The 23047-nt window shown below is 34.6% G+C and overlaps 2 protein-coding genes and 1 long non-coding RNA gene across 3 annotated transcripts; 2 read left to right on the forward strand and 1 right to left on the reverse strand.

The window, feature by feature from the left end:
- The first annotated feature begins 587 nt into the window (after positions 1-587).
- On the forward strand, positions 588-2017 carry LOC106347220 (receptor for activated C kinase 1C). Its single transcript, XM_013786734.3, has 2 exons — positions 588-1558; positions 1754-2017. The coding sequence occupies exons 1-2, from the start codon at positions 680-682 to the stop codon at positions 1853-1855; spliced, it is 981 nt and encodes a 326-aa protein (XP_013642188.1). The 5' UTR covers positions 588-679; the 3' UTR covers positions 1856-2017.
- Positions 2018-3875: 1858 nt separating this feature from the next.
- LOC125580272 lies at positions 3876-10758 on the forward strand. Its single transcript, XR_007318036.1, has 2 exons — positions 3876-4567; positions 4747-10758. It is a non-coding gene; the product is annotated as an uncharacterized LOC125580272 (long non-coding RNA).
- LOC106347230 (beta-glucosidase 44) lies at positions 10641-13587 on the reverse strand. The gene is made up of 12 exons (XM_048744566.1): positions 13193-13587; positions 13006-13064; positions 12830-12905; positions 12685-12756; positions 12517-12604; positions 12158-12410; positions 11929-12044; positions 11599-11819; positions 11481-11512; positions 11296-11398; positions 11007-11187; positions 10641-10910 (listed from the first exon to the last, which is right to left on the reverse strand). Exons 1-12 carry the CDS (start codon positions 13437-13439, stop codon positions 10814-10816), a joined length of 1545 nt encoding a protein of 514 aa, XP_048600523.1. The 5' UTR covers positions 13440-13587; the 3' UTR covers positions 10641-10813.
- Between the last annotated feature and the right edge of the window lie 9460 nt (positions 13588-23047).

Consider the following 23047-nt stretch of genomic DNA (forward strand, 5'->3'; position numbering starts at 1 on the left):
ATGAGTTATCAACACCTAAATACTAATATTATTATTGAACTTCCAAATACAAAAACAAAAATCTCTAAAAGTTCATAAAGAAAACGCTAATATTATTCATTTTTGCATGTCTTACATAAACGAAATATAATAGATATGGTTCGTTGGGAAGTGGGAACCTATTGTTGATGAGGACTATTCATGGATAATCTCTTTCTGGATCCAACTAACCGGCCTACCACTTCATCTGTGGACTGACAACAATCTAAAGAGCATCGGAAATAAAATGGAAAAAACGGTGCAAACTGTTTGACATAACAGAGGGAAGGATATTAATTGGTCGATATAGAAGATAGCCGAAAAAAGCCTCTCAAGTTATCCAGGAAAATCAAGTCTTACACACAATTAAAACTGTAGAATAAAATGGTGATGCCTTTAAGGGGGACTAACTAGTTCATTTGCATATGCTCCAATCCTGAGTAACAATGGCAAAAACGAGCTCAACAAAAAAACATGAAAGGCCCATGTAATCCAACTTCGGCCCATTTAAGTATAGCCTCCTCGCTGAAACCGCACCGAACCCTAAGTATAAATACCTTCACTACACTCATCCTCCTCCGTCACGCCATTTTCAGATTTCATCAGAAGAAGAAAAAAAAACCCTAAAAGAGTCTCTCTCCCGCCCCCCAAAACCCTAACAATGGCCGAGGGACTCGTACTCAAGGGCACAATGCGCGCCCACACCGACATGGTCACCGCCATCGCCACGCCGATCGACAACTCCGACATCATCGTCACATCGTCCCGCGACAAATCCATCATCCTCTGGAAACTCACCAAGGACGAAAAATCCTACGGCGTCGCGCAGCGCCGACTCACGGGCCACTCTCACTTCGTCGAGGACGTGGTCCTCTCCTCCGACGGGCAGTTCGCCCTCTCCGGAAGCTGGGACGGCGAGCTCCGCCTCTGGGACCTAGCCACCGGCGTCTCCACTCGCAGATTCGTCGGACACACGAAAGACGTCCTCTCGGTGGCCTTCTCCGTCGATAACCGTCAGATCGTGTCCGCCTCTCGTGACCGTACGATCAAGCTCTGGAACACGCTCGGCGAGTGTAAGTACACGATCTCTGAAGCCGATGGGCACAAGGATTGGATTAGCTGTGTGAGGTTTAGCCCCAACACGCTTGTCCCCACCATTGTTTCCGCGTCGTGGGATAAGACCGTGAAGGTGTGGAATTTGCAGAACTGTAAGCTGAAGAGCTCTCTCGCGGGGCACTCTGGTTATCTCAACACGGTGGCGGTTTCGCCTGATGGTTCGCTTTGTGCGAGTGGCGGGAAAGACGGTGTGATCTTGTTGTGGGATTTGGCTGAGGGGAAGAAGTTGTATTCGCTTGAGGGTGGATCGATTATTCACTCGCTGTGTTTCAGTCCGAATAGGTACTGGCTGTGTGCTGCGACTGAGAGTAGTATTAAGATTTGGGATCTCGAGAGTAAGAGTGTTGTTGATGAGTTGAAGGTTGATCTTAAGGCGGAGGCTGAGAAGTGTGATGGTGGTGTCGGAACTGGTAACCAGAAGAAGGTATGTGTCGTTGTCCATATAATTGGGATTGCACCAAAGTTACTGTCTTTTAATTATGAAAAAGTTGAAATTTTGGTTAGGAGTAGCTAGAGGAACCATTTTCCCATGTAACTCTTTAGTTATGTCTTGATTTTGATTATTGAGATTGAGGATGTTTTGCAATTGGATTAACTAAAATTGGTAAAAAAAATGCAGGTGAACTACTGCACAAGCTTGAACTGGAGTGCAGATGGAAGCACATTGTTCAGTGGTTACACTGATGGAGTTGTCAGGGTCTGGGGTATTGGTCGTTACTAGAGACATGAGTGTCAGAGAACTTTGGCTGTCTTTGTTTTCTCCACTTTTTCTAGGCTCGATTGTTTTGAAGTTGTCTTATTTATAAACCCCTCCCAGACCTTTATATTTTGGCAATTTTTGTTTAATTCCTTCCATAAGAATGTGACTCGTCTCCATTCTTCATTTCCACTGCCAGTAAAACCGCAAGCTGTTGTTGATTAGAATTGTAGACAGCATATTTTAAGAAATACCATTCTTACTAGCAAATCAAACTACACAAGACATGGTCTATGGCTCTACGCCATACATACTTATTATTAGCCTATAATTTATAAACATAAGAGACTGGGACAATCAGCAGAGCATGGTATCGAAGTTGAGAATAATACCCATACTGAATAGCTCCTGATACAAAAGCTTAGCTCCATAAGGCACATTCACCATCACCACATAGTCTGAAGATTCGCATAGCCTACAGTATGGTCCTCTGATCCTTCTTCCACTGTTTGCCGCCCTCTCTATCACATTCGCTACGTTTCCACAGTTCCTGCATATGTACATCTGTGAAGAATCACTTAAAACTGAAGAGACGCTCGTGCAAGTTAGCTGAAGCACCGTGAGCAATTAGGCAGTTCCGCTCCATTTCTCCAAACTTGATTCCACCAAACCTCTTTCTGTCCGTAACTGGCTGGCGAGTGAGCGGGTGTACTGGTCCAGTATTCCTAAACTTGACTTTGTCCTCTGCCATGTGGTTAAGTGCTGGTAGAAAGTTGGGCCTGTGAATATGAGTGAACGCATGCGATGGAAGTAACTAAAGCACCTTGCCATCTGTATCGAAAGTGGGCTTCTCTGTGCTGACTTCTCCGAACTTCACAGTCGCGTATCTCCACTCATGGTCCTTGTTCTGCGTTGGATCAAACGACGGCTCCACAAGCAACTCACCGAAAGACTCAAACACGATCTGAAGCCCGTGTTGAACGAACAAGTTGTAGGAGTTGAGCTGATGACTTATGAATCCATACTCTTCAAAGAACGACGTAGCAGCTTTCCTGCAAAACCTTTGGAGAAACGGCTCTCCTATATATATCGTATAGATCGATCTCCGTAGCAGCCTCTATCTCGTCAATGTCCATCTCCGTCATACCTTCAAGGCTTCAACACACTGTAACGAAACCTAAACAAAACCCCAAAACGATATGGTTTAATATCACGAATTACGAAAATGCATGTTTCGATCGATGGTGCAGTCAATGACGAAACGTTCTCTACAACGACATAAACTGAAATCATAATCTCGGGAAATTTCATAGCAGAATCACAGCGTGGTAAAGAAAATGGTTACCTATATGTCGCTTTTGTGTGTTAGTCTGTTAGACCGACTCCAATGGACGGCACCAAAACAGTAAGTTCATCTGTAATGGGACGCTGAAAATTACACCATCCCACCAAATTTGGTGTAAAGTGAATTTGATGTAATACTATTCATCACACTAAATATTTAATATACATATTTTATTGTTTACATTTAATAATATAGCTCAATTATTATTTTTTAATTAGTTCAAATTTGTAACTAAACATAAATATATTTTATTATTTGTATTTTTAATTAGTTTTACAAATTAAATATTTTTATTTTATCTTTAAGTAAGAAATCACTAAAATGGTAATATTTTATATTATTAAAAATAAAATATCATAGAACTTTATACTTTATTTTTAATACTATAAATTTCTAATCAGTATTTTATAAAATATAAAAATTAATAACATAGGCTGGATAAGATTAAAATGCATATTAAATTTGAAATAAAAACTCAAAACATAAAATAAATATGTTATTTTGTTATGTACTTTTCATAAATAATAGTTTGTAATTTTTAATATATATATATATACATTAAATACATAAAAGTATAATATTGTTAAACCGAAAATATAAATATAAATAAATTATATAAACGTAAAATTACAAAATTTTAACAAATATAATATCTAGGTGTGATAAATAATTATTTATAAATTATAAATAAAAATAAAATTATTAAAACTGAAAAACATCAATAATATATAATATTATTTTTGGTGTAATATTTGGTGTTATAGTTAGAGATGACAAAAAAATATGACACCAAAACATCAAATTTGATATAATTTTTACGCTATATTTGGTGTTATGGCCGGAGATTGCTTTAGTTCCAGAAAAAAAGTAATATATGTCGATTGCCGGAAAAAAATATGTGAATTTGACGAATAGCTTAACAGCCTATCATTTCCTTACATTTTTTTAATCAACCAAATAAAACACGTGTTGCATAATACGAAAATAAGGCATAAATTTTCAAATAAATATAACATCACAATACTAAAAGGGCAATAAGCTTATCAGAGAGATCCTCTATGTCGGCAATAAAAATCAGCCAATTAAATATCAGTATGATGCCACGTCACTCCAGCTTTGTCGCCCTAGCATGTCTCTTCTTCTTCCCTTCTATGTGTTTCTAACTTCTCCGATTCTCATCTGTAAGGTCGGGCTCCAGATTTGTCTTCTTTCTATAAATCGATCAAAGAAAATAACATCAAGAATCAAAAACGGCTGTTTCTAAAGGAATGAGTGATACAGATAAAAAAAAAACACCATTCAATGGATATAAAGGTCTTCTCTTTGTGGAACTACAATATCTAAGAAAGATGATGAAAGCGATCAAGAGGCTACTTGATTTCGATTTTCAGGTCATCTTACTATGGATTCATGTATTATTAAAGTTCTGCCATATAACCATCAAGGAAGTTTTCATAGTTTGATATTTGGATCCAGAAAGGTTTTGATTGGATTTTCAAACCTTGGTTTTACATTTTGACTCTTTTTTTATTGTCTCATTATTAAGAAATTGGGGATTTGATCGTCGCAGGATTTGGTTATTCTCGAAGGTCTGTATACGGTTTTCGGAATCTCTCCTCCGCCACCACTTGCACAATTTTTAAACAGAGGTCTTCACACTCTGTCTTTGCCAGAAACGGCCAAGCCGGAGGTCGCAACTATCTGCAAAAGTTTGTGCTTTTTCCTCTAATCAAACATATTTTATTCAGACTTGGCCTAACATATTGTATCATCAATTTCTAAAATAGTTATTGCATGGATGAACTTTGTGCTTCTTCCTCGGTCATCAGATATGATGAACTTTGTTTTTCCAGTTCATGGTTTAAGCCTTTATACCTTTTACGTTGCTATTCATAGTTTATTTGAATAAGATGTTATTAGGTATTTTTCAAGTTGGGGGGGTGAAAGTTCATGTTCTTCATTTTCTAGGTTCAGATTGCTTTCAAAGTTTTATATATTGTATTATGTTTTGGCGATGATAGTAGCAGGGCTACTGAAAGTATGTTACTGAAACATTCAGAGTTCACTACAGGAACAAGAAAGGTACACGTTTAATTGCTAGAAGTCATGAAGGTTGGGTTTCTTTGACACAAGATCAAAATCCATGAGCTTTAGCATTTGGATCTGGCTATTTTTGGGAAAGAATGATGTAGATGTTTCAATGTATCAGGATTGTACTCTGGTTGAACCCAAATGGTGTTTGAATGTTTCAGTACGAGTCTGGGTTCTCCAAAGGAATCATACGAGGTCGGCCATGGTTATGGGTTGTTGTTTTAGAATGAAACATACATGTATTATAGTTGCTCAGAATAATATAGTTCTGGAGTGGTTTATGTATCTCTCAGTATGTAAGTTATCGGAGTTGTCGCGTTAAGGTCTGCTCTAGGTTATGGTCATTTGGCATTTATTTATCAAACTATGGAGCTGGTCTTTTTGAGGGCTCATTTATGGTTCTGGATGGGTTTATAAAGCTTTCAGTTTCATTCATTCTATCAAGTTAAAAACACTCTAAGAAGGTGATTAAGCCAAAATCATCACAGGAAAGGAGTTTATTGATGGGAAATGAGTCGGTTGCTCTCTGGTCTGTACTTTTAAAATTTTTGGTAAATGGTGGTTGCAGAGTACTATGATAGCTATCTGATGCTATAGCTCAATCCGATCTAATCTTATTTTTTCATTGTAGTCAAGTAGTTATTTTTCATTGAAGTTAACTAGCTTTTTCAGTAATGAAATTATTCAATTTGAGTCTGCTGTAATATCTGTTGGTTTTGAGATTAAAAAAAAAACTAATACTACTCCACACATAAATATTACTATTAATTTTTGCACTAACATTAATTTTCACATGTCATATTCGACCAGACCATATATTAGACCATATATTAACGCCAAGAGATTCTATCGTACTAACCAATATTTAACTGTTTATTCAAAACAATCAATTTTAGAAATATTAACTCAATAATGAAAACTTAGTAAGATTTTTCATTTTATCATATTATTTAACCATAACAGTTTTAATATTGTGTTTATAAAATCTATGATTAAAATTTAGTGTAAATCAGTTATTTATCAAATACAATGGGAGTATATAAATGGATATTTGCAACAATTTTAATATGATAACATTTTTAATATTTTATATACAAAACTTAGGGGAAACTTATCATTAAAATATGTTTACATTATTTATTAATTAAATACAAGACATGCCATTCTAATTAACCATAACAGTTTTAATATTTTATTTATAAAATCTATAACAGAATAATTTTAAATAGTTATTTATCAAATACAATAGGAATATATAAGTAAATATTTGTAACGATTTTAATATGAGAACTGATTTAGTATTTTATTTATAAAATTATAATTAAAATAATTTTAAATTAGTTATTTATCCACTACAAAACATACTGTACAAAAACATTTAAGCCTTAGCATATAAATCAATAATCAAAACTGAATTGACACCGAGCAAAAGAAATGAAACCAAACAAAAAAATGAAACCAAAGCCAAGTCAACAAATATTTGAACGATTTTTATATTTTTAGAACACAAAAGGTGAAACCAAATCAGAACCTAACTGAGAATCGAACAATCCAAACTATATTTTATATTCCTAAAATGTTATTTTTTTTAAAAAAAAATATTCTAAATATACTATTTATAAACCTAACTATATATACAAAATACGGTTTATCTACTCTTTATCCAAAATATTCTACTATCATAATTTCTTGATAAGACTGAACTACATGAATATGTTTTATCCAAAATTTTGAAATTATCCGAGCTATCTGAGATAACATTATAGGAAATATTTATTTCATCATTCTCTCATACAAATTTGTTAAAATACGCAAGTTTAATTCAATGAAATAATATTATAGGAAAAAATCCGGGCGTAGCAATGGAACCGAGCCGTGACTTTGAATCATTTGTAATCATCTCTCAATAAAAATTTTCATAAGATAGAGTGTGAAGTAATATTATAGAATATGTTGCAAATATATTCGTATTGTTGCAAATATGTTACTGAGATACACATTAAGTAATTCTCTGTTATATTGGTATGGTTTTAAACTCTGTTTTTCATGTTGTAATTTTATGTATTTTAAAAAATGTTAAGAAAGAAGAAGCAATGTTTTTAGCTGCTAGAGCTTCAAGAACAGAGAATCGACATATAACAATGGTAATGGAGACTGGAACCGAGTAAGAAAAGGGAGCTCCAGAGCTGGTACCTACGAACTGATTGTGTTTTTATAAGTCTCTTTGGCTTCAAAAAGTTGATCATTTCGTCAAGACTCTTTGGCAACAACTGCTCTACTTGGATAAGAAAGCCATCCGAGGGAATTTAGGCAACCAAGTGATGTTTTTATAATCTCTTGATTCCAAGTAAGTTTTAAGTAGTTCTACAAATTCTCGAAATAAAAAAAAACCATCTAAGAAAGTTATCCTAATCTTTCAAAATTGTTCACTGCAGACTCCGAGACGTAACATTCAGCAGAATATAGAGAAGTTTTAGAGAGGTGTGTGTTTTCAAGGTTTTGAATAGGGAATCTGTCTAACGACTCAACTATTCCAAGTAATGATTTCGGATATATACTATTTGATATTTTTGGGTGTTGTTCTACTTCTTGACAATGGTAGCTACTGGTCAACAAGCAGATGAAAGGCAATGACTTCAACCTCTGCTTTTCTCAGTTTAAATCTATAGATTTGGTATTAGTATTGGGTCCATGATGATCCTTTCTTGCGTGTAGACAGTGGATAGCGTGATTGAAACTGGAGATAGTGAGCATACTTTTCAGAAAGCAATCATGGAGCAAGGAAGAGGGCAGGTTGGTATTTAGGTTTCGGCAATAGCGTGACTACCTGTGCAATAAAACAATTGTTACGTGTATCTCCAGTTAGGTTTTTCCTACTTCCGTGCATGCAGATAATAAATATTGGATACACTGGCTGAGATTCAGGAATGGCTTTCTGAGCCTTAGAGAAGAAACTTCTCCACATTGTAGGTTATAATAAAAATGCTGAATCTGAAGGTGTCAAACAAGATGCTAAATTAATGAATGCTTCTGAAATCGGTAAGAGGTTCTTCACATCCTACTCTTTTTCTCCTGGGTACAAATTTTTTTGGTAATTAAAGCTTTTTAATGTGTGTTCAGTCCAGGTTCTACGAATTGGGAAGAGATGGAAGAGTTTCAAAGCCAGACGTAAGGTAACTCTATCTAAATATGTGTTATTAGAAACCATGAACCGTTTACATGGAGTGATATTTTTCAAGAACATTAGTATCTAAAAGGTTTTTTGGCGCATCTATATATTAACCGTTTCCCCCCACGAACTAACATTAACGTTGTGGCCATACAAGTCCATGCTGTTTCCTGAGAAAGTCCCCCAAGAACATTAGTGACGATTTCTGTTTCCTGAGAAAGTCCATGCTACATTTAGGACAAACATCAACGTTGTGGCCATACAAGTTTCCTCAGTTAATTATTTGTTTATCTGGTAGAGCAGCAGTGTAACCACAACATATGGTGAGGCACTGAAAATATGTAGTATGACCCCAGAAGGAATAATGAGACAATCTTTTCGACCTTACAATTTACAAATAAGAAATTGGGACCATTGAGTTCTCTATGCCATTGAGCTCTATATATAGTAAGCTTGGTGTAAACCTATTGTACTTTACTTGCAGTAGATTTGGAGGAATCTCACTTATATTGACGAGAGAAGACAATGGGTAGCCAAGATAGAGGACATACTTTCTTACTAACACCACCAGTAAAGGTATCCTTCCAAGTCTGTTGAGACCTAGCTCCAAGCCCCCTTCAACTATGTGGCCGCCACTCTTTATATTCCACCAAATGTCTCTTACAATATTACCAAGGAAAGAAGCTTGCTCTACAGTTTTCTACGGTGGTTCTCACATAGTTGTAACTTTCTAATTAACACTAATAAAGGCTGCAGAAATCTGAATATTATCAATAGTTGTAACACTAATAGTGTAACTTTCTAACTCTAACTTCTTCTAGCTAAGTCAAGAAATCAGAATATTATCAATAGACCAAAGAGAATAAGTGGAAAACAAAGAGTAGAGAAGTCCTAAGATGCAGATGGTGGAGAAAAAAATGATGAAAAGGCAATACTCAAGCGGACTACTCATAAGAAGAAAAACAAAATATGTATATTTTTAGTGTTCTTCGTCTGACTCTAGAGGCCAAAGTTCCAATGGAAGTAGAGGAAACAGAGAAGGATAATGCGAGATATGAGTTGAGGAGAGGTTTATCTCTTCTTCTACATGTCTCTGTGTTTGAAGAAGTTTGTAGATGTTGTTCTCACGTATCTTATGCCATTCTAACATGTAAAACATTTATTTTAATTGATTTTTAACTAAACAATAATCTTCCTCTCCAATCTTTAAAAAATATAATGTTTTGACATTTAAATAAATATGAAATGTTTTTAAATTAACAGTCTCTAAAATTTGAATCGCAATTTATTAAATTTCATCATTTGAATTCTTCTGTAAGAAAAAAACATTAATATATATATAAGGAAAATATATTTTATTACTTCAATAATTCTTCTATATGATATTATTAGTAGAGTTTGCTGCTACTAATAATTTATTGTTTTCGGTACAAATAGCATTCATATTTCTGAGTTAGTAGTACAATTGTTTTTCTTGATTAGTAGTGCAATCTTTTTTATTACAGAAAATTCATATCATAAATTCATTTTGACTGTCAAAAAATAATACTATTTTCCAAAAATGGTAAAAAAATGTAATTCATTTTCTAAACAATATAATTACATTTTCAAGTTACTGAAAATTTTTAGTTAGATGATTTATTTTTTCGCATAGGTTACATACTATTATACTATAAAATTATACCCATATCACATGTAAATATATTCTGAATTATATATTTCATTCAAAAGTTAATTTAAGATTGTTTGGAAAAAACATAACATAAGTGTAACAATTAAAATACATAATCCTTGCATGTTGATGAAGTGATTAAGTTTCTTCGAGGGCTGATGTAGTATTTATGTTAAATTATTTCTAAATTATCTTTGTTTGTTCCTCAAAGTTTGGAAAATAGATATATGTCGCCTTAGTCGTGTTTGTTAATGAATATTTTTATAAAATTTGATCAGTTTAGTATGATTAATATACACAAAAATACTTTATATCACAATTTGAATAACAAAATTGCCCGTAAAAATACTACTATCAAACGTCATCATCACGGGACATTCATCTTTACTTGGAGATACCTAAAACCACTTATTAACCATTCTTTTAAGATTATCACAACAAAATCAATAATAACATGTTGAAAGGTAATTTTTCGCGCGTAGCGCGGACAAATAGATCTAGTCTACTTTAAATTTGTAAAAAGAAAATCAAATGAAATGAAACAAAATATAACATATTGAAATATACTCCATATGAGCTTCAATTTTATGAAAGTTGTAAGAGTGCCAAAATGCAATTTTTTTGCTAATTGAACCTTTTATTAAACTCTTCAAACGATCAACTCCAAACCTTACAATCTAAATGCATCCATGAACACATGCGAGATCATTTCTTGTTTCGTTTCAGAAGTTGCATAAACCATTGTGCAGACATCTTGGGGTACCTCTTCAGGGTCTTGTAATCAACATAGACGATCCCGAACCTTTACAATAAAGAAAAAAAAATACATAAACAATAATGCTTCCATGTCCTCAGAAATATCACACATAATCATTGATTTAACTTAACTAGCGTATACCTTGAAGTATATCCTGACAGCCATTCGAAATTATCAAGCAATGACCACGCGAAATATCCCTTCACATTGGCTCCATCATCCACAGCTTTCTTAAGTTGAGTTAAGTAATCTTTATAGTACTTGATTCTCGTTGTGTCGTGTAGTCCTTGAGCTAGAGTAACGTTGCCTGAATCATCCATACCTATAAATGTATATAACATTTATTAGACGTCAATATTTCTATAGTTTTTTTAGAAAAATAGTACAAAATAAAGAAAACTATAGTAAGAGATTTGTGTGTCTTTAATACCATTTTCGGAGAGAATCATAGTTGGGTTGCCGTAACGTTCCTTCATGTACATCAAGGCTTTGTACATTCCCCATGGTACGTTGTATAACCAATAAGAGTACGCCTATGGTAAACGGATTTAAATTTAATTTACTCATTAACTAATTAGAGTTAAAAGAACATCAGCAAAGGTTAGTAAAGCTCACCCTTGGACCGATTGGCTTCCCCAACTTTGCAACTGTAAGTATATTAACGAAAAAAGAATTGCAAATAAAAACTCAAAATCTACAGATAATAGTCATATGGAATGTTCCAAGAACTTACACCCGAAAGTAGCATTCCAATCTTGTTGGTAACCCAGCTCCTTAGGTATGGTGGCGTTATGAGTATCTGACATGAAATAAGTTGTGTATTGGTTTATTCCCACGAAATCTATGGAACCTTTCACCATTTTCACTTCCTCCTCTGTAAATTTCGGAAGCCTATCTTTCACGATATTCTGCATTGTCTGTGGATACTCTCCGTATACTATTGGGTGAATAAACCTTCCAACATTATTAAAAAAGTGCATTCTTGTAAGCCTCCAAAAGAAAAAGAAAAAGAGTAATTGAAAAACATGAGTAATTTAGATGTTTTAGCGCTTTAAACATTTACCATCCGATATGGAAGTCTCTTGCCCTTTGAGCTGCAAAATAATCTGCTTTACTTCTAGTAAGCGGCTCATACCAAACGAAATCTAGAAGAATCCCAATTCTTCCTTTTTGTTTCGCCTGAAAATTTTCACACAAAAAAACGAGTACTCAGTAATTACTAATTAGTTCGACAAAAGAGTCATATATGTTTCATCACACCAATAAAAATCCACTTATAAGTTGTTGTTTACTTGGTAATATTTGCGGTATCTTTGGGCGGCTGCTGCATGGGCCAAGATAAGGTGATGGGAAACAATGTATGGCTCAGTACCTGAGTTCCCCTGTGTGCAGTTTCCATACGATTTAGAGCATCTACCCGGTGCGAATATACCATTATCATAACCCAAGGCAGCTACCACACGCGGTTCATTAAACGTCATCCAGTTTTTCACTCTATCTCCAAATATATTGAAACAAAACTCTGCGTAATCCGCAAAATCATTCCTGAAAATTTGCATCAATTATAGATTACAACTTTAATCCGGTTATTGATTTGCATTTGAGACCAAGAAGAGTATGGGTATATATGTAGTTGGAAGTTGGTGCTTACACAACTTGTCTATCAAGCAAGCCTTTATACTTCTTTTCCAAAGCCAATGGAAGATCGTAATGGTACAGATTTGCATACGGTGTAATCCCTAGGTATTCAATTATATATTCGTTATATATTTTTTTCTAATCAAAATCAGTTTTATATGAATGTGTTATAATTTTATACCTTTTTGGATCAAATAATTGATCAATCGGTTGTAATAATCAACTCCTTTCCAGTTGATTTTACCGGTTCCCTCTGTCATAAAGCTTGAAGTTACACAACATGAATCTTGATCTAAAATATAAACCATAAATGATTACTAATATACCAGGGAATATTCTGGACCATGAAATGGAAAATCTATAAGCATCGAAATTAAGTTTCTTCATCAAATCCACATCTTCCTGAAATGTGATTATCATGAACACACATGTAAATATAAAATACATACTTATAATGATTCACTTAAAAAAATATTTGAATCTTTAAGCTCAGTCGCTTTACCTTGTAACGATGATATTGATCCACTGTTAGCTCAGCCGTGGCATTCTTGGCGATAGTCCCTGTTTAATTTTTGTTTATATCATTATTAATTAACCAATCATTGATATTATGATTTGTTTCATTAAAAAAAAAAAAGATATTATGATTATGTAACCAAACAAGAAAATATGTTTGAAGTGTAGTTTACCAGGAATCTTGACGAAGGCGTCCCAAATGCTTGGGCCACGACCATCTTGATGAGTTTCGCCTTCGACCTGATAAGCTGACGTGGCTGTTCCGAACAAGAAGTCCTTTGGAAAACTCTGTCTACTTAGACCGCCGGTGTCCAGTTTAATCTTCTCTCCGAACGGTGAGGATTCGCCGGAACTGAAAAAACAGAGGAGGATGAGGGCAAGAAGAAAGAGAGGCCACGGAGGTGCAATGAGGTGCCTCATGGTGGTGAGTGAGTTCTGACTGTTTGTTTGAGGATGATACAACTTGTGTGTCTTTAAAGGTTATTTTATAGGCTCTTTTTAAGATTTTATTTTGAAAATAATAATAATACAATGATTGACAGATATGTGAGGATGCAATTGAGTGATTATTTACCATTTGGATAAGACTGTGATTTAAATTATGGTTTTAAATATATTAATTGTTTATGATTATGTAATATTTTTGCAGGTGGGATATTATGAAAAATCTTTTACAGTAAAAACTATATAAATTAATAATACTTGCACTATGATAATTTATTACTTTATAGATTTATTAATTTAAAGAAATTTTTAATTTGTACATTTATATTTTAAGAGTATAATTATTTATAAAAATGAAAAATATTTCATTCATGATATTATATTGATAGAACTTTATAAATTTAAATTTCATCTTTTTGATTAGAGTATTTGATATATTTTATGTATATTGACTACATTAATACACCTTTATATGATGTTCAACGAAATGAAATAGAAATCAAAGATAAAATTTATTTAGAAGAAAATAAACAAAAAAATGTTTTATGTGTGTTTATATAAAAAAATATATATAGTAATTATTGATTTATGATTTTAATAAGACTATATGTTTACCTAAGCCTTTTTTAAATACTATTATTTCGTTATTTTACCGAATAATGTTATATTTCACATCGGTTTAACAAGAGACCAGAAAAAAATTATTTTATTTATCATATCTATTAGTTTATCGAATAATAATTTATAAAAAAATTTACTGTATGTACAAACAGCAAAATTGATTTGTAAGATGGATAAAATGAAAAAAAAAATGTGGATGTTCACCAGTTTCAGATTTTTAGACCTAAAAGAATACACAACTTTGTCAACAAATCTCCAAAATTTGGTAAAGATCCTTGGTCAAAGAAAAATTTGGTAAAATATCTTGCATAAATAAGTAAGTTTAAATACCAAACTCAGTACCTTTTTTGTCAAATTTTGGTAAAAAGTTAAATCAGAATTTTTTTTTGTAAAATTAAAATGTATTCATCCAGAAAGAAATTTTTTTTTACGAAAACAGGAATTAAATATATAACAAAACTCAAATCCGGTTTCTTATAAACTTATAAATAAAACCAGAAACAGAGCCACACAATTAAAAAACAGAGCAATACAATTAAAAACAGAGGAAGTTAAAATTATTGACACGTGTTACGCGATTATCCATTTTTATATAACGTATAATAACATTTTCAAAGTACGTATATCTCATTAAATAAGTATGTAACATTTGACCAATAAAAAAAAGTATGTAACCAAAAAAGAGTTATTTACGCTCTAAGGCAGTTTTAAGTTTTTAATAACACTATAGGGCAGTTATGACTACTCAGATAGTTTTTCTTAACTAAAATCACCCATCTAACTAAATGGTCCCACTTTTTTTGAAAATTAGTCCATTTTCTTATTTTTTCGGGACTAGACATTTGAAACTTAAAAACTAATTAAAAAATTCAGAAATTATCAAAGCCTCTTTTTCACATCTTCACAATTTTCCGCCGTATCCGGAGCAATTGGTTGACGTCGTACTTACACTGTCGTGGTCTGTTGTGGTCATTGGGTCGGGTTTTTTTCCCGCCGCCACAATACTTCCTTTGATATGATGTGTTGTGTCTCAACTCATCTCTTCTCGTTGTGATTCATCGTCGCCGTGACCTTCATGCCTCTCTTATGCGCTCTGAAACTGGCATGATAAGCTTGAGAGCAACAAAGGCTAATTTCGACATTTTTGCATATTTGGTCCCTAAACTTATTGTTATTTATTTTGTAACCCCAATATTTTTAAAATGTGAAAATTGATCCTTAATTTTGTCTCAAACTTCAGAAATTATATTTTAACCTCTTGTAATACGAATACATCTATGAAAATACAATTAAACTAAAGACATATCTAAATGACTTAAATGAACAAAAACAAATATAAAGTATCAAAAAAATATGTACACCGAATTGTACGACAGTACACATGTACAACAAAAATCTATGTACACAAACATTTTTACCATCCATATGTACAACAATACACATGTACATCAGATTCACATGTACAACTGGTGAATTTTTTGGATAGATTTACAATTTTAAATGAATTAAATGAACTAAAATCAAGTGCTAAAAATGAATTAAATGAACTAAAATCAAGTGCTAAAAATCATTAAGATTATTAGTTATGAATAAAACATGTAATTATGTGTACATCAATTGTCATATATGTTACTTTAGTTTGATTGATTTATTTTGTTGTTTATTTTGGCATTCTGAGTAAGCAACAGTCAATCCATCTATATCTTAAAGACACCACATATTTCCAATCATCTTCTATGTACACGAAATGCGGTGTAAAAAATCACATTGTACACAAAACAACAATCTTTCTACACGGAAGCATGCTCACATATTGAAACAAATCGATGGGACGAGATTTGCGGAAAATATTTCATAGGCACACATGGTTATGCATTAAAAGCTAGGTCTTGGAAGGTTATTATTCTTGTTTAAACACATCTAAAGGTATTTACATGTTTAAAATATTTACTTTCAAAGAAATTTACATGTACACTTATGTTTTTGACTATCGACAAGGGCTAACATGTACAATATACATATTATATTTTATCAGATATTTACATGTACACATATGTTTGAGATACATGTTAGATGTCTAACATGTTGTAAAGTTGTGTACATTCGTTAGTGTACATGTGTACATTAAAGGTTGGAGGCGCACATGTGTACAACAAATTTGTAGTGTACATGTGTACAACACATGAAAATTAGTTTACATGTGTACAACACTAAATTAAGAGGTTATATTTGCAATTTGCAAAGTTAAAAGACGAATGGAAAACTTCCAAAAGTTCAAGGACTCGTTCGTGTAATCAGGGAAGGTCTGGTCTGTACAATTAAAAATCAGTAGTCAATTTGAAAGGGATATATTTGCAAATCAAAAACTTTGGAGGGTAAAAATGAATATACTCAAAAGTCGAGAGACCAGATGTGAAATAAAGCCAAAAGTGGTCATTGTTGCTCATCGAGCTTTCGCGACCCGCGGTGGTGAATCGCTATTCGGTGGTGGATCCTTCGGAAGATGAGCATAAATTGACGGCGTGGAAGAAGAAGCTTGGTCATGTTGATTCATGGCGAAGAAACAGAGGAACCACAATCGTGTTCTTCATTTTGTTTTCGGCGGCAGATATGAAGAGATCATATTCTTCATTTTGTTTTCCAGATTTTCTCTTGGGATTTCTCAGGATTTTTCATTTTGTTCTTCAACATCTTGTTCAAATTACGATCTATCAACTTCTTCATTTTGTTATTTTTAGAATTATTTCTCTGTTAGAGAAAAAGAAGAAAAATGAGATTAAGAATTGTGGGACCCATTTAGTTGAAAGAATAAACTTAGTTAGCTGGTAGTTGTAAAAAACTACCTTAGAAGCAATAACTGCTCTATTTTGTAATAGAAGCAATAACGCAGGATTCCACACATTGTTTGTTTTTATCGTGCTGCGGATCAATGGGAGTCATAGTACGGGGATTCTTGTCTTTTGTTTCCCCCATAAATATTACTGGATCCTGGAAATTATGATCCGTTAAGGGCAATATTATCGCCCAAAACGTTTTTTGGTCGTTAAAATTTTTTTTTTTGTTTTCTGGTTTTAAAAAATAAAAAAATAAAAAAAATTAATCAATCGCGGGTCGCCACGTGTCGGGGAACCCGCAAACAGTGCTAAGGACGCAGTTCAAACGTTCTTTATTTTGGGACATTGTGGCACACTAATTAAGAAAAGGTGATAGGGCCCACAAATAAGAACCCTCTCCTCCACCACCGATAATGTTGGTCTAAGTTTATACATATTGATTCTTAAATTTTGGAGGTCATCAAGCCAAAGACAACAATATAAGAATATATATTTATTTACATTAATTTTTAAAAATATGGAGGTTTAAGATCAATGTCTCACTTTGCAATGTGCATGATCACCTCTATGGACTCTATGTCAATGACCGGTGTATATAATATATTCAGTAAGGTTTAGAAGTTATAAACCAAGTCTGAATATGTGTGAACTTTAAAAGAATAAAAAAAGGATTGAGTTATCGTGTCCGGCCCACATTTTGAGAAAAGTCATCACGCGAATCGTAAAGGGCCAGAACCAAAAACGTGGACGCACAGAAACCGACAAGGGGAAAGAAGTCACATCGCAATACAATAAGTTCAGTCCTCGTGGATCCATAGGCAGGCAGGACTGGACCATGCCCCCACAATCTTCACGTGAAAACGTCCTCTTTCTACAACTCTCCAAAACACTAAATGCGAGTGAGATAAGAGAATAACGACAACATGTTAAATACAATAAAACTACATCTACGTTTGATCCTATACGTAAATGCAAACGCCCAAATTCCTAAGAACGTTATTTAAGGTTGAAAATGTGAAAATATAAACCAAATAACATGTGATGCAAATCGTCCTGCTGTAGTTTTCTTTAGTCGCAGGGGAATATGATTACATCGCATTACTGAGTCTAAAAAGCAACGTAGCATCTACGTAGTTCTATAACGTGGATAGTCTAAGTCTATGAAGATTCCTTTATGGTATCTACAACTCACAAGAACATGTTTCTACAACAAACATGATAAAGAAGTAAAGAACCAAACAAGAATGGTATTGTTGGATTTTTCCTCCGTTAGCCCAAAACCCAAAATCATGATCCATATTAAAAGCCCAAAAGAAGAGCACAAGAAAAAAGAACTATCAAGAATTATGGAAAAGAAGAGAGAAAATTATGGAGTAGAATAATTAATATTAGATATTTTGAAATAAGATAATAACTAGATTTTGATCCGCGCTTTCAAAGCGCGGATTTATTTTTGTTTTTTTTTTCAATTGACAAATATTTAGTAAATGTCACATTTTCATATATTTGTGTTTTATTTTATAAAAGACTTAAAAATTTTATCTTTATTTATCGTATTTCATTTTAAATGACTATTTATGTTAAAAAAAATTAAACTTTATTTTTTTAATGAATTAAGTTGGTATAACTCTGATAAATTAATTTTATTATGGGGTTAATATTTTAATTAAAAAATTATATACTTTTAATAAAGATTTATACTTTTCAATAAAAAAATTCAATTATTTTTATGAATGCTTAAATTATATTAAGAAAAGAAAAAATAATAATTAAGAATAGTTGAAAAAAAATTATTTGAACTTGGACTCAATGGTCCAAAGGAAAAAAAAAAGTGAGAATTGAATCTGATTTTTTAATAGGCCCAAATGGCCCCAGAGAGATTTGATTTGGGCTGGATCCATAAATAATGACCCAATATAGATTTGTTATTAATATTACTTAATTGCCCTTAATGAAACATGCAATGTTAGTGAAGGAAACATGCCCCTAAGGTAATTATGACAATAGGATCCTGCTTTAATAGTATAGATTTAGAGAAATCTAGAATATGTTAGAGTTTGCTTCTTCACTTATATATAAATAGAGGTGCTTAGCACCATTTGTATCATCCAAGAATCAAGCAAAGCAATTGAGAGAAAACATTCAAGAAAGAGTTCTAAGAAAATTTCTAAAAGAATCTCCAAACACAAGCCTTAGTAGAAAATCTCTTTCCCAAATACAAAAGCTATCACAAATATAAATCGTCTACATTCCATCTTAACCTCTCGAAGAAAATATTATCCGCTATCTTTTCCAACAGCTGGTATCAGAGCAAAGTTACCGTTATCTTTGAAGAAGTGAAGATGGAGGCCACCGTTACCTTTGAAGGTGACATGTTCAAGCTCACGACGGACAATTTCTCTTATTGGAAACCGATGATGGAAGATCACCTTTATTGTAAGGATTTGCATGAGCCCATCATCATGAAGGATAAGCCGGATGGAAAGGATGATAAAGCATGAGAGATTCTTAATAGAAAGGCGGTTGCCGTAATACGTAAGTATGTCAACCGATCTCTCTTTGAACATGTCTCTACCTACACAAATGCTTTTGAATTATGGACAAAACTTGAATCCATGATTCAAAAGAAAACACCTCGAAACAAAGCTCTTCTTGTTCGACGGTTGGTAAAGTTGGAGTACAATGATGGCCAGAGCATGATGGAGCACTTGAACAATTTCAAGGGGATTGTAAATCAGCTTAACAAAGTTGATATGAAGGTTGAAGACGAAATGCAAGCCCTTTTACTCCTTAGTTCACTACCGGAGAGTTGGGACACACTAGTTGTCACTCTAAGAAATTCAGCACCGGAGGGAAAGCTTACCATGGACACCGTCACTGATAGCCTTCTAAACGAAGAAGTTCGCAGGAAGGAGCGAGGTTCGAGTTCTTATTCAGAAGCTAACATTGTTGATAGACGAGGTAGAGAAGAGACTCATGGTCAAAACAGAAGAAGAGGACGAGACCAATCTCGAGGAAGATCTAAGTCACGTCCGAGAGTTACTTGCTATTAATGTGGCAAGCCGGGTCACATGAAGTCGGAATGTCGGTTTTTCAAAAAAAATAAACAAGCCGGTAATATCAAACCAGACCAGTTCAATCCTACAAAGAAGCATGAAGACAAGACTACCACCATTGTGGAAGACCAGAGCGAAGAATTATATCTCGTTGGAGAATGTAATCTTAGCTCTGATGATAGCTCATGGATTATTGATTCTGGTGCTTCTTTTCACGTCACCCCTCATGGAAGCTTTTTCACAACCTACCAAAGTGGTGACTTTGGTAATGTTCAAATGGGAAATCAAGGAAGAAGCAAGATTGTTGGAAAGGGGGATGTTATTCTTACATCAAGCACTGGATGTAAGATAGTTCTCAATGATGTGAGGCATGTTCCCGACATGCGACTCAATCTCATATCAATCGGAAAGCTCGATGATGCCGGCTTGGACAGTCATTTTGGTGGTGGCAAATGGAAGTTAACCAAAGGAAGTTTGATCATGGCTCGAGGAAGAAAAGAAGGCTCACTCTATATAATACAAGCCAAGCTTTGCAAGGAAGAAGTAAACGTCGCGAGTGTTGACATGGAAATATGGCACCGGAGACTTGGGCATATGAGTGAGAAAGGATTAAATATACTTTCTCGCAAGAAAATTCTTCCTGATATGAAAGGTACATATCTCTCACCATGTCATGATTGCTTAGCCGGAAAACAACATAGAGTCGCTTTCCGAAGATCATCTACACGTATGAGAAGGAAGCATATCCTTGATCTTGTGCATACTGATGTATGCTCCATGTCTGAGAAATCCATTGGAGGTGCATTATATTTTGTTACCTTTGTTGATGACCATTCAAGAAAGGTGTGGATACACCTTTTGAAGACAAAAGATCAAGTTCTTGATGCTTTCAAGGAGTTTGTAGCCCAAGCAGAACGAAGTACAGGTCAAAAACTCAAGTGTGTTCGATCTGACAATGGTGGAGAGTATCGAGGTCCCTTTGAAGCGTTTTGCAAAGCTCATGGAATTAGAATGGAGAAGACACCACCAAAGACGCCACAACTGAACGGGCTAGCTGAAAGAATGAATCGAACGATCACAGAAAGAGTTCAGTGCATGCTCTCTCACGCTAAACTACCCAAGCCATTTTGGGGAGAAGCCATAAAGGCCGCAGTGGACGTCATAAATCTTACACCATCAGTTCCTTTGGAAGGCGACGTCCCGGAGGAAGTTTGGTCGGGTAAGAAGGTCTCTTACAACCATTTGAAGGTGTTCGGTTGTAGAGCGTTCGTCCATATACCTAAGGATGAACGAGCCAAGCTAGACTCCAAGACTAAAGAGTGCATCTATCTTGGGTCACCAAGAGATGATTTCGGCTATCGACTTTGGGATCCGGTTAACTGAAAAATTATCCAGAGCAGAGATGTTGTTTTCTTCGAAGATCAAACAATCGAAGACATCGACAAATCAAAGAAACCAAAGCTAAGGGTTGTAAGGAATGAAGATTCTCATAAGCCTCAAGATCATGAACAAGTGATTGGAGATGATGGCGAAGGGGATCCCATCATGGATCCAAATGGTAATGAAGGTGAAGAAGAAGATCAAGTGGAGCCATAGGAAGAACATGAGCCAAGAAGGTCTGGAAGAGAGACAATACCATCTGTAAGATATTATCGAGATAAGTATGTTAATCTTACAGATGAGGGGGAGCCTCAAAACTATGAGGAGGCCATAGGAGAGACTCGTAAAGATGAGTGGGTTGAAGCTATGCAAGATGAAATGCAATCCTTGCATGATAATCACACTTATGAGCTGATGAAGCTACCAAAAGGAAAGAGAGCCTTGAAGAACAAGTGGGTGTACAGGTTGAAGTATGAAGAGAGAAGCTCAAATCCAAGATACAAAGATCGATTGGTTGTGAAAGGATTCAACCAGAAGAAAGGCATAGATTTTGAAGAAATATTCTCTCCAGTGGTGAAGATGTCCTCTATCCGTGTGGTTCTTGGTCTAGCAGCGGTTCTAAACTTGGAGATTGAACAACTCGATGTCAAGACGGCTTTTCTACATGGTGAACTCGAGGAGGAGATCTATATGGAACAACCTGAAGGATTCAAGGTTCCAGGAAAAGAAGACTTGGTGTGCCGATTAAAGAAGAGTCTTTATGGCCTCTAGCAAGCCCCAAGACAATGGTACAAGAAGTTTGACTCCTTCATGGTGGATCATAACTTCAAGAAAACCAAGAATGATCATTGCGTTTTCATAAAAAGGTATGAAAGCGGCAACTTTCTGATATTATTGCTCTATGTTGATGATATGTTAATTGTGGGCCAAGATCGCAACAAGATAGCTGCATTGAAGAAAAATTTGGGAGCGATGAAAGATATGGGGCAAGCAAGACAGATTCTTGGAATGAATATCACTCGGGATAGACCAAAGAAGCTTCTATGGTTGTCCCAAGAATGATATGTTGAAAGGGTGTTGGAGAGATTCAACATGCACAAAGCAAAGCCGGTGAGCACTCCACTTGCTGGACATTTCAAGCTAAGTTCGAAGCAAAGTCCAACAAGTGAGAAGAAGAAAGAGGAAATGAAGACTACCCCATATGCATCAGCAGCGGGCAGTCTCATTTATGCTATGGTGTGCACCAGACCCGACATTGCCTATGCCGTAGGAGTTGTGAGTCGCTTTCTCTCCAATCCAGGAAAAGAACATTAGGAAGCAGTTAAGTGGATCCTACGCTATCTACGAGGCACAACGAAGAAGTGTCAATGTTTTGGAAATGGAAAATTGGAGTTGAACGGTTACACCGATGCAGATAGGACTGGTGATAAAGATTCAAGGAAATCGACAACATGATTCGTGACTACCTTTGCAGGGGAAGCTGTTTCTTGGCAATCGAAGCTACAAAAGTGTGTTGTCTTATCCACCACGGAAGCGGAGTACATTGCAGCAACGGAAGCGTGCAAAGAGATGCTATGGATGAAGAACTTCTTGCCTGAGTTGGGAGTAAAGCAAAACAAGTACAACATGCTATGTGACAACCAAAGTGCTATTCACTTAGCAAAGAATCCAACGTTTCACTCTCGCTCAAAGC

The sequence above is a fragment of the Brassica napus genome, chromosome C1 (genome assembly GCF_020379485.1).
Source record: "Brassica napus cultivar Da-Ae chromosome C1, Da-Ae, whole genome shotgun sequence".
NCBI classification, from domain to species: domain Eukaryota; kingdom Viridiplantae; phylum Streptophyta; class Magnoliopsida; order Brassicales; family Brassicaceae; genus Brassica; species Brassica napus.

Excerpts from the sequence above, each read along its gene's own strand:
- LOC106347230 (XM_048744566.1), bottom strand. The coding sequence starts at position 13,439 with ATGAGGCACCTCATTGCACCTCCGTGGCCTCTCTTTCTTCTTGCCCTC. Across the intron at positions 11,399-11,480 it reads GGAAGCCAATCGGTCCAAGG|GCGTACTCTTATTGGTTATA; the intron begins GTGAGCTTTACT and ends CGTTTACCATAG. Across the intron at positions 11,188-11,295 it reads TATGATTCTCTCCGAAAATG|GTATGGATGATTCAGGCAAC; the intron begins GTATTAAAGACA and ends ATACATTTATAG.
- LOC106347220 (XM_013786734.3), top strand. The coding sequence starts at position 680 with ATGGCCGAGGGACTCGTACTCAAGGGCACAATGCGCGCCCACACCGAC. Across the intron at positions 1,559-1,753 it reads GAACTGGTAACCAGAAGAAG|GTGAACTACTGCACAAGCTT; the intron begins GTATGTGTCGTT and ends AAAAAAATGCAG.